The sequence below is a fragment of the Callionymus lyra genome, chromosome 18 (genome assembly GCF_982586985.1).
Source record: "Callionymus lyra chromosome 18, fCalLyr1.hap1.1, whole genome shotgun sequence".
Taxonomy (NCBI): Eukaryota; Metazoa; Chordata; class Actinopteri; order Syngnathiformes; family Callionymidae; genus Callionymus; species Callionymus lyra.
The window spans coordinates 13,745,391-13,762,914 of record NC_141835.1 but is presented as its reverse complement, the minus strand read 5'-3'; the positions used below and the strand labels follow the sequence as shown (position 1 = coordinate 13,762,914).

The 17,524-nt window shown below is 39.4% G+C and overlaps 1 protein-coding gene across 1 annotated transcript in view; it reads right to left on the bottom strand.

Moving 5' to 3' along the window:
• sntg2 (syntrophin, gamma 2) overlaps nt 1-17,524 on the bottom strand; it is an 85,568-nt gene that overhangs the window by 26,957 nt on the left and 41,087 nt on the right. Inside the window, exon 9 of the mRNA XM_087780275.1 lies at nt 10,505-10,614. Within this exon, the coding sequence (XP_087636401.1) occupies nt 10,505-10,614 (110 nt within the window). The remainder of the gene's footprint in view (nt 1-10,504; nt 10,615-17,524) is intronic.

Below are 17,524 nucleotides of genomic sequence, written 5' to 3'. Positions count from 1 at the left end.
CGTTTGTATATATTTATTTGATTATATTCATGTATTTATTTTTGATTGTTTTTAAATGTTTGTCCCATCAGAGAAGGGAAATTTGGCCCTCACAGGAAAAATGTTGGCGACCCCTGGTTTATGGCATGGTTGGGTAAAATCCCCATGATTGGATTTTATTTTTTTAACAATCTTTTTCCAGGAAAATTAGTGATTCTTGTTTCACATTTATTTAATAAAATGAAATAATTTCTGTCGTTTATTATCATTTAAACAATTTACGTAGTTTTCATTTATTTTATTTCAGTTTAAGAATTTAGAAAGTGTGTTCACATTTTATTCCAGTAAAGGTCGGAGTTGTGGAATCAAAAATAGAAGCATCATAATGGATTATGATAAAGCCAACAAAAAAAAGGTATAGAATTTTAACCAAAGAAAAATGTACGCGCATAATATTTTTAGTCCCTTAACTTGTGTGAAAACATGAGAGGTCACTAATGGGTTTTGGAAAATGTATTCATTGGGGATGAGTCATCTTGTTTTGTAAATCTAAACAGCTTCATTTTAGTCAAAAGAAATATGTTATTTGACAAAATATTTTTAGATTGTTGTGTCCGGGATTTCTTTAAAAAGATGTCGGCACAGGTGTCTGCAGCATCAGCGCTCCAGATTAAATTCTCCTCCGGCCAAATCATTTCCGCAGGATAATAGAAGTTTTTTTGAAGAAGAAGAAACGTCGCTTCTTTCTTTATTGGAATTGTGCGTTCTTGTTGTGAGGCGCATTCTTCGCCTCAAAGAAACAACTATTCTTCTCCAGCTATTACTTTTTCATTGTCCTATTCCACCTTTTATGAGTCTTCTGATATTCAGAGATGACAGGAAAACAACAGTTTGTGAGGTGAGGACGGACTTCCTCGTAAATGAAGGATTGTCATCATTTCAAATCATTTTCTTTGGTAACGGGTTTGTGTAAAATATTCCTGCTATTACCGGGAAGTATAAAATAAATGCTATCACATCATTACCTCTTTTTATGTGGCCTTTCTATGAATGGCTGCATTAACAGCTCACACTCCTGAAGTGACTTAGTTGATGAATGATGACATCACACCACAACAATGTTTTACGAAAGAGAACGGAAGGGAAGATCTGACCATGAATAGATCTGAAAGTAAGAACCTGGATTTTAAAGTTGATCCTGAAAGAAACTGGCAGCCAATGCAGAGATCTAAGGATCGGGGGCAATGTGAGTTCTCCTACTAGAGCAGGTCAGAATTCTCGCTGCAGAGTTTTGTATTAACTGCAGGCGAGACAGCTCCTTATTGTTTAGACATGAAAATGACCCTTAAAGAGACATCAAAAACACAATTACGAAACCCCCTCGATCCCGACTGATCACAGTGGAGTGAGTCTACTACCACTACTACTACCACTACCACTACTACTACTACTACTACGTTGGCTAATATAAATCCAGACTTATATAAGCAGTAATACAATTGACTGATCGAGATCTTACGGATTTCGTTCCTCCTCTCACCTGCCTCTGGCACTTTTTTTTTTCACTGCATTTGTCATACATTTAAAAAAAAGTGCAAGTTAGATTGACGCCCAAGTCCCAACAACCTGGCTGTTGGGGTCATTCAAAAAAATATGCATCAGATTCAGAACCATATTTGAAAATTGGTCCAATTCTGATTCGAAAATGTCAGATTGCACCGAAAATTGGATCGAGGTCAGAACACCGCCTTGGATGTTTAGCTACTAACATTTAGCGTCGATGACACAAAAAGGCCTCTTCATCATCTTCCTCAAGCATCTTCGGTGCCGGCCGAGAGAATCGGCAGGAGTCCACTGACGCCATAGAGCTACGTGACGTGAAAGCGGATAAACAGGAATAATAGAATGCGTTCACTGTACTCCTCATGTATATTCAAGTCCTGGAGGTAAAACATGTCAGCGTTTCCCTGACAAAGCCTCTGGTGAACTGGACTTTCACAGTGAAACGGCGCCGGCCTTGTTAAAATGGTGTGTTCCGCTGCCTGTGTGCTGACCCGGCGACTCTCCAGGGGTGATACCCCGATGTCTCTCTTTTAACAAGGCCACTTTTCCTGTCTGGGGGCTGCTCAAAGAGCACCAGCTATTTTGTCCCGGCAATCATTTGGAGGGCGAAAAGAAAAAGGCTAAAATTCCGCGACATAAACAACGAGGTTCTGGGAAAACCTTTCAGGCAGCTTAGCAGACACATTAGTTAAAGAGTTTTACGGACGGATCTCTTGTGTTCTGGCAATTACCCAACGCTTGAAATCCACCTGCTGGTGTGACGACGGCGTCAGGTTGTACATTTGCCAAATACAGAAACGAAAACCGTGCTAGGCAGCAATTACAGGAGGAATGCTGGTTTGATGCAATGAGGTGCGACCGACAACAGAAGCCGTCTGTCGACAGGTACACAACATTCGGGAAAGGGAATGTTTCTTTTTTTTGTTGGGCTTTCAAATAAAGTTTTTCATTCCTCCATAGTTCTTTTATGGTTTAAACTGTAATAAAGTGAAATAAAGTAATTCGATTTTTTAATTTTTTATTACAATTAACATGCAAATATTCATTGTTGTGTTGAAATAAATATCCGGCCTCTAGATGGCAGCAGTCATTACATCCTCCTTAGCTAAAGGAAGAATAAAACCCTGCAATGACTGAGGATGAGAGGATACTGTCAACTCAAGCAGCTTTTAAAGCTGATGTTTGGACATAATCTGGTTTTAAAACCAAAAAAATAAGGGCAGTTAGGACTTTGCCACAGATATCATTGTTCCTACAATATGACGATATATATACCCTGTATCGTAATACGAATTGTTTCACCAGATTATTGCCAATAAACACATGTGCAAAATATGGCATTTTTTTTACTGTTTCAGAAATGGTTTTACCGATCGATCCGGCGGCCGATGAATCGATACAAGCATTTATGAAAACATTGGCTGATCAAATTAGAAATACACGCTTTAGGATTTATGTATTTAATAACATGCTTTTTATATTCATTCATGATGACGGATGTTCTATTCTAACATTTGCGATTTTGCTAGATTTGTGAAAAATATTGTGCTGTTTTTTTCAGGAGAAAATGAAGTTTACATTATGGATTTGATTTATTAAAAGATTTAAATTTAAGTTATTTTGTTTAATTTAACACTTTTGAGTTTTGTATTGTTCTTTAAAGTTTGTCATGTTGTTTATACAGCGCAGTTCAGTTTTATTTTTATTTAGTTAGTTAATTTAATCAGTTTGCCTGATCAATTAAAACTAAATCTTTTGTGTGTTCAAGTTCCTAGAAAAATATAAATCGGAAAGGAAAACAGTTTTGGCCTGTTGAGACTCAAAAATCGGCAATTGGTTTTGCCCACAAACATTTACGATCTTTGCAACCCTAGTTTCAGATTTGACTCAGCCATAATGTCAGCCATCTCTCTTGGATGTTAAGCTGCATATCGTCATGGTAACAGCATCAACCCTTTCAGCGAGTCGTAGATGAAGAGCAACAATCCTATTTTTAAAAAGTTCATCCAGTGTTTGTTTCATTCTGGCTTCGGAGTGAAAGATCGGAAGTCCTGAGCACACCCAGCTTAAAGACCGACTTTTAGATCATTGAAAAACATTTACTGCTTGAATTTGAAAGAAAAAATAACAGCTTGTGTACATACTGTAAGTGTGGGTTGTTTCATTTTCTTCAAAAACGACATTTTAATCATATCCCATCATTTTAAAGGAATGTGGTTGACTTCACTCGACAACGGAGTCTATGGTTGTAGAACGTTTTATCACGTTGGAAAACAACTCTGAAAGTGAATTTATTTTAGCTGGAAGGCTATTTGGACATTTCGTTTTAAGATCCCTGAACATAAAAACCTTCGTGAAGCTCAACATCCCTTAAAAAGGGAATAAAAGTGTGTTCTTACTCTGTTATAAAGTCGGAAAATCCAGTCGAGTGTTTTTGTCTTTTTACTATTCAAACTGTTAAACAGTCAAAAACTCTTGAATAACTGCTCACGAAGGGACCATGTCATAGAAAAAGAGACAAAAGCAGAGTCCATTAAAAAAGCAGAGTCCATTAAAAAAGGGAAAATTAAGCTAAAAGCATGCATCTTGAACTATGAATCAGAGCTTTGTTCAGATCTGTGGCCTGAAGTCATCTAACCAGTCCTACTTTCCAGATGGAGACCGGCACAGTTGAGCGAGTGCAGCGCCAAACAAAGTGATTAATCAAAGGAGGAGAAGATCAACGTCAGAAAACCACCGCGCTGTCAGAGCGAGCAGCTCTCTCTCGGGGAGCAGAGATCCAGGGGGAGCGAGGGTCTTTTATTCACCGGCAGGGCTCCGGGCAGCCCACATCATTTGCTTTGCTGACACGGCAGTACAACTTTGACCAAATGTGGGACGACACTTAAGGTGTTTTCACGAAATTATTCACTTTAAAACAGCGGGGGGGGGGAAAGTGAGCATATCAGTGACTCAAGATATCTGCTCGAGAAGAATAACTTTATGGACACTCAGACCAAAACCTTACTTCATAGCTTTACCTTAACTTTTACAAATAAACTGTACATTGAATTGGGTTTATTTTTTATCCAATTTTTTATCTTTGGTAGCGGACACATATCAGATGAAGAAAAAGTTATAGCTGGAAATCAAACCTATCTACTTCTAGAAAGACATAACTTTTGCATGATCAACTTTTTTTTACAAATCACCAAAACTCAGCTATTTAATATGTGTACAACTCATTTATGTGTTCCAAAAAATCCATGTTTATGTGACCTATAATGATAAGAAAAGGAATAGAGATTACGCCTTGTGTGATCGAGTCGTTTATCCCTCCTCTAAAATTCTTAAACTAACGTGAAAACTCCAAGTCTCTTGACTCAAATGTTTCAAATGTTGAAGTCTTCCTCTCCAAGATGCCGTAAGTCCCTCATCGTGACCATGTTTTGAAGTAAGTTCTTTGTAAAGTTCTCCCGGCATATTCGTAAGAATATTCGTTTTATCAGACACCTCGGTTCACTGTTGTATTGCCTTGCCTCGAGCAGCCGCCGAAGATGAATCAATCTGCGATGTGTGTTGGTTAAAACAATGTTATTTCAGATGAAGACTACAGAGCAAGTTGATTATTAAAACGGGCGAGAACTTTCTCTACTTGCATCTTCGATCCATGAGTCACAAATCTATTTATTTTCGCACCAGTTCACGTGACTGGACAATTAATACTTTACTAATGATGAGCATGTTTTTAACTTATTACTTTATAAAGTTCTCCCCTGTCTGAAATCTTGAAAAACTAGAGGTTACGAGAGCAGAGTCAATTATGACGTTGTAATGGCATCACTCCTCCTCCAGCCAGCTGTAAGCATACACTTTCTTTATACAACAAGTGCCTTGGAGTTGGAGATTTGGGGGATTGATAAGACGTTGTGACAAACCTTGATGCTTGACCAATCCCAGCTGAGGGGGCGTCGTTATGGAAAACGAGATTTTATCTCCGGAAAAACGCAATGTTTTCAGTGTTTACAAACGGACACATACTAATGATACAATAGAGTCCAAGATCTATTTCAGACACACTCAGATCAACACATTAGATTCCGTTTAAAACTAAAGCTAAATGCTAAGTTATAAGGAAAAAAAGAAATAGAGCGAGGCCGTCTTGAGTCGAAATATTTTATGGTCTGACGCTCCCGATAATGAAGAACAGTTTGGAGAAGACATCTGTCGACAGGCGTACAAATAAACACGTAGAGGAAACAAACCTGAAGCAGACAAAATATCCACCGAGAGTGTTGTTGTTGTTTCCTGTATCAGCACACGATCGACAAAACACACAAACAGGTTTTCCGCTGGAAACAAAACTTTAGAAATACGTGCTCGGCTACAAACCTTCCTCCCGCACTCACGAGGAAAACAACGGAGGTGGACGGAACCCTGAGTGAGCTACAGTGTTTGAATATATAACGCGCCAGTAAATAAACGTACAAGGCCAGCGCTCCTGTAATGAGGGATTTAAGAGCTTACTGATTAAATTCACCTCATTTTACGGTAAGAACAGGCGTAAATTACCGACTCATAATTTCCGGGAATTAATCAAAACCACCGCAACGCTCGCTTACGGGCTTCTGAGTTTAAAAGAAAGGACGACAAACATGATGTTAAAGTAGATGTAGCGTCTATAGGTCCCATAGAGGCCGACGTCACTCGCCATTCATGCCATATTTCATCAAAAGTTATGTTCCGAGACGGGGATCACGCCGACAGAATCACTCTTTAGTTGATATTTACGAATGTCTCGACAGCGTCCAAATCTGACCTTTACAGTCGAGGAGCGTCACTTCGGGGGTGTGAGGCGCCATGACGTTATTAAGAGTGACACGGTGGAAGGACCTTGTTTCTAGCCTATTAGGGATTGAAATCATTGACGGCAGAGTCTCTCTCGGCAAGGATAACATCAGGAAGAGTTTGTCGGCGCCGCCATTGATCGACTCCGAAGATGTTTTACAGAGTAAACTCAGATATCGACCCCACCGGGGTAGATTATCCGGTCTTGGCTACACAAAGATGATCCTTTTTTTGGAAAAAGCCCGGGGTTGTGGGGGACTCCTTTCTTTTTGGTTCAGGGCAGCGATCCAACACTCAGAGGTTATTTTGGGTCAGATCGAACTCGACTAGCCTTTTTGTTGTTTTTGTGCCGACTCTGGAAGCCAGAAATTATTTTCTTAATCACACTTTGTGAGTTAAAGCGAAAGTTCTACCAAAATTTAATCTTCACTAATTTTTTACTCACCCTCATGTTGACTAAGGGTTGGCATTATTTTCAAAGTAATCTGTTCCTTTTTAGAGTTATAGACAAAAATGTTTATTCATTTTAATGCAGCGACTGGAGTTTAGTTGTCGTCGTCCTCATCTTTGTCCAAAAAGACGCATAAAAACATCCAGATCCCTCCATACTGCTCGCCTATAACAACGATCTTGTGTTGAAGCCTCAACATGAGAAATTATTCCCCGTTTATAAAAGTTTATATTTTAAGCTTGTTTTCAGCTATGCTAGCTGCTAGGCTACTTTCATCTCTGTCCAAAAATAAACTTAAAAACATCCAAATACTGCTCCGTCTGTAACGTCCAAATTTGTATTGAAGCCTTGACATGAGAAATTTTTCAGAAAAACATAAATAAGTCTATATTTTAAGGTCGTTTTTAGAGGAAGTTATCATTCTCTCACTTCCTGCCTGATCTCTTTCTTAATTGCAAGAGTGCACAAGATTTAGGCAGCTAGCCTAACAGTGTCAGCTAAAAACAATCTTAAAATATAGACTTGTTTAATTTTTTCCAAAACAATTCCTAATATCGAGTCTTCAATACAAGATGGACGTTACAGACGAGCAGTTAAGTGTCTTTTTGTATGAAGAAGAAACTAGCCTATCCGCTAGCATAGCATAGTCCGCTGAAAACAAGCTTAAAATATAATCTTTTTTCATTTACCAGGGTTCATTTCTCATGTTGAGGCTTCGACGCAAGATCGTTGTCATAGATGAGAAGTATGGAGATATTTGGATGTTTTTAAGTTTGTCCTTTTGGACGAAGATGAAGCTAGCCTATCAGCTAGCATAGCAACGTCCGCTGAAAACAAGCTTAAAATATAATCTTTTTTCATTTTTCCAGGGTTCATTTCTCATGTCGAGGCTTCGACGCAAGATCGTTGTTACAGACGAGCAGTATGGAGGTTTTTGGATGTTTTTAAGTGCGTCCTTTTGGAGGAAGTTGATGACATCCGAGCTCCAGTCGCTACATTAGCATGTACATGTACTTATTGACTAATTCTAAAAAGGAACAGATTACTCTAAAAATAATCCCAACCCTTAATTGACATTAAGGCGACTAAAAAATAAGTGAAAACTTTCAATTTTGGGTGAACTATCACTAAGTTTTCTTTAGAAAATACAAAATTAAATACTTCATCTAAAAGTTTCTTCATCTAGAGAGTTTTGTAGTGCCAGGAGGTTTGAGAAGAAAAAAAAAACCCCTCAATGGTCTTTTGCTCTAGAGGGCAGGACTTGTGACTTTCGTTGACCTCATACTTTGACCAGCCGTGTCGGTCTGCGGGGGGTCAGAGATGTACCGCGGCGCCGGCCACGCTCGGGTGGAGAAAAGTTAAGGTGAGGAATCGAAAATGAACCCGAAGCCGGCGGAGAGAGGGAGTAAGAGGCGTGTGATGTGAGGAGCAGTGGTCGACCGGCAGCGGGGTTCACGGGCAGACAGCGGGGCTCGCCGTGGAAAAAAGCGGCTGTTTTCGGTTCCAACCGAGGCTCAAATTGCTGGTTGAGAAGTTGTTGGTTGGAGATGAAAAGCAGAATATGACTCATCGGTATTATAAACAAATGAACAAAAAGAACATATAGAAAGTAGTTTTTAAGCAATGCTACGAGCAAAAAAATTAAATGATGGCAGGGCTGCTGAAGTAAGAAATGAGCCAAATTACAACAGTGAAATCAAATCAAAAGTTATCGCCTTCAGAAGTTTCAAAATAAAAGCGCACTCATCTTTATCCATATCTTGATGTCTCCATCCACTAAAGTAACTTCTAAGTAAGTAGTATGGAAACATCGCAGCTTCTTTTCGAGGTGATATCATTTGTCTCATGGAAACTTTTTACTATTTCAAAAATTAGGGTTATTGCAAGATAACAAAAGGTTTTCAAGACTTACCACTTTCAATACTTTCAACTGTTTAAAACAAACAAACAGGTAAAACCCCCCCTTTTGTTGTTGTTTTGTTGTTTAATTTTCAACATGTTGTTTCATATTTAGCAGATTTTCACAATAATAAAAATGTGGTCATAATGTAAGGGCTGAAGTTAAGGCTGGAGAAGGAAGTCGAAATATAATCTGTAAAAATGTTGAGCCCAGATTACCACAAAGGAAAAAGAAAAAGAAAGCCGTTTTCTTTAAGGTTAAACCTGGTCAACGATCTCAGCAACTCATGCCTGAGACAATATTCGAGTATCTTCACGAGTTGGAATAATTTCTAGAAGTTTTAAAGGGAAACTTATGTGTCGAGTTAAGTGTGTCTTAAATAGATATGGACTCTATAGTATCATCAGTGTCTGTTTGTACAAACCTCTTTTCATTTAAATATTTACGTTAGAAAATCATCTTAAGCCCCGCCCACTGAAAACTTTTCTGCATATCAAATCTTGTTCACTATGTTACTGCTGTGACTGGTTAAGCATCAAGGTTTGTCACCACGTGTCATCAATCCTTAAATGATCCACCTTCGATGGACTCGTTGTACAAACAAAGCGGGGCGTGATTACAGCTGGCTGGAGGAGGAGTGAAGCCATTATTACATCATAATGGACTCCGCTCTCGTAACCTCTCGTTCGCTGAAATTTCAGACAGGGGAGAACTTTATAAAGTAATAACTTAAAAACATGCTCATCATTAGTAAAGTATTAATTGTCCAGTCACGTGAACTGAAAATAAACTTCCTTTCGGGCTAGCATTTGATAGAGTAAAAGATTCGTGACTCATGGATCGAAGATGCAAGTTGAGAAAGTTCTCGCCCGTTTTAATAATCAACTTGCTTTGTAGTCTTCATCTGAAATAACGTTGTTTTAACCAACACACATTGCAGATTGATTCATCTTCGGCGGCTGCTCGAGGCAAGGCAATACAACAGTGAACCGAGGTGTCTGATAGAACGAATATTCCATTAATTAAGAAAAGAAACAAGCCCCTGTTTTTGGGACAGCAAGAGAAAACGAAATTGCATTTTTGCCAAAATCTCTCACAGAGGTATGATTTTTTAAAACTGGCTACAGGAGGTAATAAATATATAATTTCAGTCGGAGATGGATAGTTTCATACACAACGGTGTAACATTTGTTGAATTTAATGGGAGTCCACGGGAAAAGTAGTGTATTCGGAGCACGTTAAACTGAACACACAAAATTTTGTGTGCACAACATCTCAAAATGGATCAGTGTGATAATGAGGTTTAAGGATGAGGACGTGTCGATACCAACAACCAACTTTTTTTTCACTTGGAACTCGACATTTCCTCTGGTTATGAATAATCTTTACAAACGCGCTTAAGTGAGACCTTTGAGGAGGAGGAAAAAAATCCATAACGCAGAAAGAATATTCATTTTACCATTGATTTCTAAGGTTATAACATCAGGAGCGGAGAAGGAAACGTGATCTTGCTCATGGGTTAAAGCAGGTAGAAGAAGAAGAAGAAGCTTCCACATTTCAAGACTTTTGAAAGTTAAAAAAAATGGTTCCGGGCCGAGCCCGTCTGAGATCTCAACGCCGCGCTGACCTTTTAAGCCGTTTACACCGGTGCATAGATATTGGTGTTAACACTCCGCCGCACACTTGGACGACACACGCCTACGTAGGGAAAGTTTTTTTTTTTTTTTAAGCCACCGGCTGAGCTCAGTGAACCGCGCTCCTCAGAGGTGAATCATTATCCCTACCTTAATTTATCCGTCCCGGCTTTGTATCGGGAGACTCGTGCCATCAACAGGGGCAGGGAGACGGCGTCCAACCAGCGCTTCTCGTACTTCGGCTCGGGATCCGAGGGGGCCTGAGCGGAGGAGATAAACAACTGCTGAAACTTTTGTGGCGAGGTCGAAAAACACAAGACATTATTAACACGTACAAGAGTCTCACTAAAGGACTTTTCAAACCACCGTAACCTCTGAAAAATTCTAAGCATTAAGGCTTTAAACATAGACCTGATTCACGTGCATCAAGATTCTGGTACTACGACAACTCATGAACGATCATAATATACGTCTTTGATGGTACTTTATTCAGCTGCAGCGGTGAGTTCACTGAGAGGGATTGAGATGCAGATAGGTCGGGGGAATAAACTGTTTGGATTAAGTATTTCTTAAGAGGCGACTATATATTGGTTTATTGGACAGTCCTGTGGGACAAATTGGCAAAACCTTCCTGAAGAAATATTAGTTCTGGAATGGATTTCATAATCATTTAAAAAGTGAGTAATTAAATTTGAAGAAGAAACTAGAAGTGGGAGTTTGTAATCGTTATTATATATATAATTGTTATATAATCAAATGCATCATCTTAGTTTGATTATTTCCGTCTGTTTCCAGCTCCTACGATGTTATTTAGTTCACCGGTTTTCTAATAATTTAAACCATTAATACAGTAAAAATACATATTCATGTTAAATAACTTAAGTAAAAGTAACATAAGTTGGAAAGAAAGGAACACAACTCAAACATACAGTTAACCCAAGCAACCACCCATTAATCCAGGGGTACCCACTTTAATCCGTACCTCAAACCAGTTTATTCTCGTCATTATTGTCATGGACCAGCCTCAGAAAACACCAACAAAAAAAAGGGAAAATGTTTGGAAAAAAACAAAACAAAAGAACAATCCCTTGTTAGCGTTTTTCTTCTACAAATCTTTGCTAGTTAACAGGCTTAACTTGAAGAGTCACACACTTAAATAAAACCTGCTCTCACGCAGCAACAATCAACGCAATAATAAATATATAAACATTGTTTTTCCTCTCTTTGCGGTCCAGTAACAAGCGCTTCACGGACCACCGCTTTAATCGACAACTATGTAAATGTTTGGCTCCGAAGGGAACGGGCGCCAATATGGCCGACTTCCAGAAGCCTTTGGATGCGCTGACGAAGTGACAAGAGCGTTTAAAGGCACCTTGAGAAGTACTAAAGCCCCCAGGGATTGAGATCCGAAAACAGAGTCCAAGAGGTGTAGCTCGTGATTTCTACCGACTCACACTGGAACTCCAGTCACCGACACCGGACTAATGACCGCCCAGGGCAGGCCCAGGGACCCGAACCACCTGTGAGACCTCTGAGGCTTAATAATGCAGCGGGGCCTGTGGGAATGTCTCAACTCCTGCGTCTGGGTGTCAGAAATAAAATTTGCGGCGCCTCAGAGTCCGACTTGTACATTCATGACACACAACTTGTGTTTCTGTTGAAACTGGTTCGATCAAATATTTCGGCAAGATTTCAGGCACAAAACGCAGGGAGAAGCCTCGGCAGCAGCAGCTGTCTGAGAACAGAGAAGAAGTCGGGGTTTAATGGCGGCTCCTCCGAGACCGATGGCGCGTTCGCTCTCGAGGTCCTGAAGCGCAATGTGTTGACAAAAGCAGTGACAGCTTGAAGTGCGACGCATTTAGATGCAAATCACATCGCTCTTAATGAACAACAGTTGCTTTGTACTCGCCTAATGAGTTACAAGATTACGGATCAAACAAAAGACATTTTTTTCGCGACGTTGAAATCAGGGTTTTTTTTTTTACTCCTGGAGCTCGACTTGATCGATGGGTGTCGAATTGTACTCCAGACACTCACGATTCTGTTTATGACTAATAACAATAGAATGACATACATTTTTGTTAAAATTAAAATGGATTTAAATGAGGAGTCATCAAAGTTATTTGTGTTGAAACTATTAAATACTCATTAATCCAACGTGGAGAGGGCAACAAGAAAGTGAAGGATGAAGCGACATCTAAGAGGGAATAAAAGTCTGAACTTTTTACATGACATGTAGGAAAAGCAGCTTATTTTCTCCCTTGTTATACAATTAAAATGGATTTAAGTTAAAAAAAAAAAAGGTCTTTATCCAATCTTATGTGATAAATCAGGGGGAAAAATGTCAACTTTTAATTCATCATTAATTGAAACAAAAAAATGTGTTTGAAAAACTAAAAAATAAGTGTTTTAAAGGTAAGAAAAAAAAAGCTCAGAATTTCAGTGAAAGACAAAAATGTTTTGAATCTGAAAAATGAATCCAAAATAATGTAAATTTCCTTTCTAAAAAATGGACAGCTTTTCATAGAATTAAACTGTAATAAAGCTACATTTATATAGATATGACACATTATCCGGGTGTCCCACGCCTCTTTCCCGTGATGGCTGGGAAAGTCAGCCCCAAACGCGACCCCGTAAAGGGGAACAGAAATAAAAATAATACATTCACAAACTGAACCAATTTGAAAAACAAAATGTGAAAGAAATTCACAAACTCATTAAACAACTAAAAAGCCTCTGCCGTTTTAAAAAATGTGTTGTCAAGTTTGTAAATTATGTTTAGAGTTGATTTAGAGTTTTTAATTTTCTTTCCCGGGTTGATACATTTGTTGCAATAGTTTGGAAAATGTGTTTTACACTTGTCAGCTTTCCTAGAAATCAATCGTGATCAATGCTGGAGAGAACAAAGTCTTGGTGTTGTAGCAGCGATCACAGAGACGACCAGGAGACAGAAGTAGAGGCCCCGACATTGGCCCCCTAATCAGAAGAGAGACATTTTATAGATTCTGAAAGTCTCATACATCTTCCTCCAGTGCTGCCCTGGTCTCTTCCCTGACGGTTTATTATGTCTCCAGTAAGAGGCAAAAATTGCTGCGTCTCACCATTTGTCATTCCTTTTTCCCGATGATTGCTGACACCTACTAAAAATGTGTCCGTGGAGTCCATTACCAGTTCATAAAATCCTGAAAAATCACTAACATTGACCAGCGTAATGTTCTCCATTTCCACATTAAACATTATTGCCTGACCCAGTGGCTTTAATGGAAAATGGCAGTTTTGGGGTTGTTTTTTTTTTTACCCTATTTGGAGCACTCAGAGGGCTCCTTGAACACTACGCAGTGATGGTTCATTCGTCTTTTACTGTAGGGAGCTGAGGACAGTCCCAGCTGTACGGGGAGGAACTTGAGTTCATTTTAGATCAGACTAAAGTTCGGGCTGTTTTTTTAAAAAAATCTGGATACGTCAGCTTTTATGCCAGGAATTGTGCGTAATTTTAAACAACCCTTGAAACCGAGCACCGTGAACCAAAGGAACCTTTGGAAGTTTTTAAATCTTGTGTTACCTGATGGTCCGAAAACAAATACGTTTGAGGTATCCCTTGTGTCGTCTCTCTGTGAAGTTGAACGGCACAGCATGGCGTTCAGGAGAGAAGGTCAATGCAGAGTGTCACGGGTCGTTTATTCGCCGCTTCAAGTCAAACAAAATACAAGCTTTGCGATCGATCGGCCGCGCTCTCTGCCGGCGACTTTACAATTCAATAGCCCCAGAGAAACGGTCCTCTAACTGTAGAAACATCGCTATATTTAAGGCAAATTTCCAGGCCGGGAGGTCCTCCCCCATCGCCATATTGGTTCCTTCAAGCTTCCTGTACCACGATCCCCTGTGGAGATTCCTTTCTAATTTTTTTAGTTTTCTAATCATTCAAATGTTCTTGGGTGGGGAATCTGTCTCCTAGCCCACCCTTCACGGATGTGTCCCGCTTCGTTCTTTTGTTCCACGGCCCAAGGTGTGAAAGGGCAGACAAACGGACGTTTAAATAACTGGTGTCATGTCTCTAATTCTGTTCCAAGCTTGTCTTGAGACAGTTTGTCAGTCTGAGTGAATTGTTGATTGTGAATGTGTATTCAAACGTTTAAGATCTTAGATGAAGCTAGTAATTTATACTTTATAGTTGGATTATCTTTTAGCATTAATTTAAGTATGGCGTATACGTATAGTGTATAATAATTTTTAATCTAACAATATGTATTCCTCACATACGTACACAGCGACCAAAAGGGAAAACAAGGGATAACACAAACACATTGGTTTTCTGACCTTCGGGTCACCATGACCCTGAGAAAACGGGTTAAACAATATCATTAGCAAACTCAACCTGAAATGTTTAGACCTTAAAAACTATTAATAGAAACCGAGTTCTTGTCAGAACAAACAGAATTTGACCCCAGGAAATAAAATAAAATTAGCAGTCAGTGTTTTATACTTCAACTGGCTTGTAAATCACATGGGTGTGAATTGTGGTTGAAAAAAACATTAAAGCAATTAAAGCTCACTTGCCATCGGCAGAACGTCGCGGGTGGACTTAAGAAAAGATTCCCCGTTATAACAGCTAACAAGCCCAGATGTTGCCTTGTTCGGAGATAAGACATCGACTGTGCCGCTGCTGGTAAAAGCACTTAAAACTTCATGAGGCTTGTTAGGAATTCCCTTATGTGCCTCTACCACACAAGTTGTGTACACTCTTGTGTCGTCGGAAAGATTCCGAGTTGCTCACCCGTTCCGTTACTCGATTTATTTTCTCCCCGGCAGGTTTTTTTCTGTTGGTTGCCTTCCTGCTCTGCTTTGACCCCGGAGCCCACATTGGTGACCCTGAATACACCTTAGTATTCATTTAAGGCAACTTGGTTTTAAGTATCTTGGTTGAAACAGCCGTCGGAACATCAGTACAGGTACAGCTGCTCTGCTCTCCTCCCTGTGTTCCAAGTTTTCGGGACTGAATAGCAGACAATTCGTTCTACCATCGTCCTCAGGTGGTACAAATCTTTGTTTTACCGTAACTTCAGGATAAAACTGAGAACAACACAGGAGTCTCAGAAAATCAAGTAAAAGCCTGCACGAATTAAAACGTCTTAAGATGTTTCTTGCAGGAGTCAGTAGATCCATCAAACACAGAGAGAGAGGAAGATCATTCCAAAGCTTAAGAGCGACAGCCTGGAAGGATTTATCTCCTGTGGTCCTGAAGCAGGTTCAGGAACCATCAGTTGATTCTGATCCACAGACCTAAGAGCCTGAGCTGGGGTGTAAGGCTGGATCCGATCACAGATGTAAGGAGTCCATTGGAGACCATGAATATCTCTGAAAGTAAGAACCAGAATTTTAAAACTGATCCTGAAAGAAACTGGCAGCCAGTGAAGAGATTAAAGAATCGGGAAAATGTGAGTTCTTCTACTAGAGCAGGTCAGAATTTTGAATCAACTGCAGTCGAGACAGCTCCTTCTTGTTAAGAAATGAAGTGATTATATCAAATGTGGATCAAATCACATTTATCCTTTTTACAGATAATTTTGATAATAAATGATAATGACCGTTTGACCCATGTTACTTAAAAACAGTCGCTGGAACGTCAACACTTCTTGTTACCAGTACAGCTACTATCCTGACGATTCCCGTCTTTCACCTATCTCCTAATAAGCTAGTATTTTGGAAAATTGATTCCACTTTTATTCCATTTTTTAGACTCACCCGGATTTGTACCCGACTCACCACAGTCTTACTTTTTTGGACTTTCGACTGTATAGCGGACAACTAGTTCTACCATAGTGCTTCGTCTCTGGGAAAATGTTTTTTTTTTTTCAAATATCTCGGTTAAAACAGTTGCCCGAAAGTCAATTCTTCTTGATTCTGTTACAGCTTCTCTCTTGGCCATTCCTGTGTTCCTCATATCTCCTAATAAGATGGTTATTTTGGAATATGAATGTGTCATCGTACCATCTGTCAGAGTGGTTTCTAAGGCTTAACATCAGAAATAGAAGATGAAAAAAGAGTCGACATCTGACTCGTCATACGAGATCAAGAACCGTTTGCCACCACAAAGACAGTAAAGCTGCTTCTAATCCGGGACAGTATCTTGTTGATCAACAATCAATGGATCCAATCCAACTAAAATATCATGAATATCGTCGATTTTGTCTTGAAAAACAAACCCAACATCCACTTGTAATCATTTAAATCACATTATTAAAATTCCAGGTCAGCTGCAACCGCTCGCCTGTGGAGGCCATGGAGATAATTACGTTGTTCCACCTAAATTGAAATAACAAGCAAGGCTATTAGCCGACCTATCACGTCGCACTGACTCACGCTCTCCTTGTCTGGAGTTGCTCGGTGTCGGGTACAATTTGTTTCCCCCGGATGATCCATGAACACCAACGGGGAACTTATTTAGGGCAGGCGCGTTTGTCGTTCGTTATTGGATCCCGATAGACAATTAAATAAAAAATATTATGAAATGTTAAACCTGCCATCCTGTTGTCAATGGCACTAAAAATTTATGTTGTGGGTAACGCAAGCTAAAGAGCACTTAAGGGGGAACAAAAAACGCCAGAAAAAGGGACACGACTTCAGCTAAACCAGTTTATCTGGGTTTATTTGGATTTTTATGGCGGTAGGTTTATTAAAGATGTGTCACGGGTGAGTAATTCTCTCTCTTTTTCGAAGATTAGTTACCTTTCCATCGATTATTCAATATTACTTTGAGTTTTTGCTTGAGCAATAACGGATGAATTGGAAGAAAAATGCGTTCCAAATCACTCTTTGACTTGCCAGGGCTCTGAAAGTGCTGCTCCATGGGGTGACGTGAGTCCCTTAAGAGGCCAGACTGAACACCTAAGACTGATTATTACGAACTACTTTATTTCCTTTTTCTATTTGAGTATTTCTGTACACTATACACTAGAAATAAAAGACAAAGAAAAATACATATATATATATATATATACTGTATATAGATATCCTGGTATAGTTTCTTTACGAAGATATTCTCCAAAAAAAAAGGTTGAATATGAAGATGAATAATGAGAATAAAAAGCTTTGAGCTATCCTACAAAGTTTGTGTGTGTCTCACTCCCTCTCACTGAACTCATCCATCGTCTGATCAGCGGATTTTTGCCA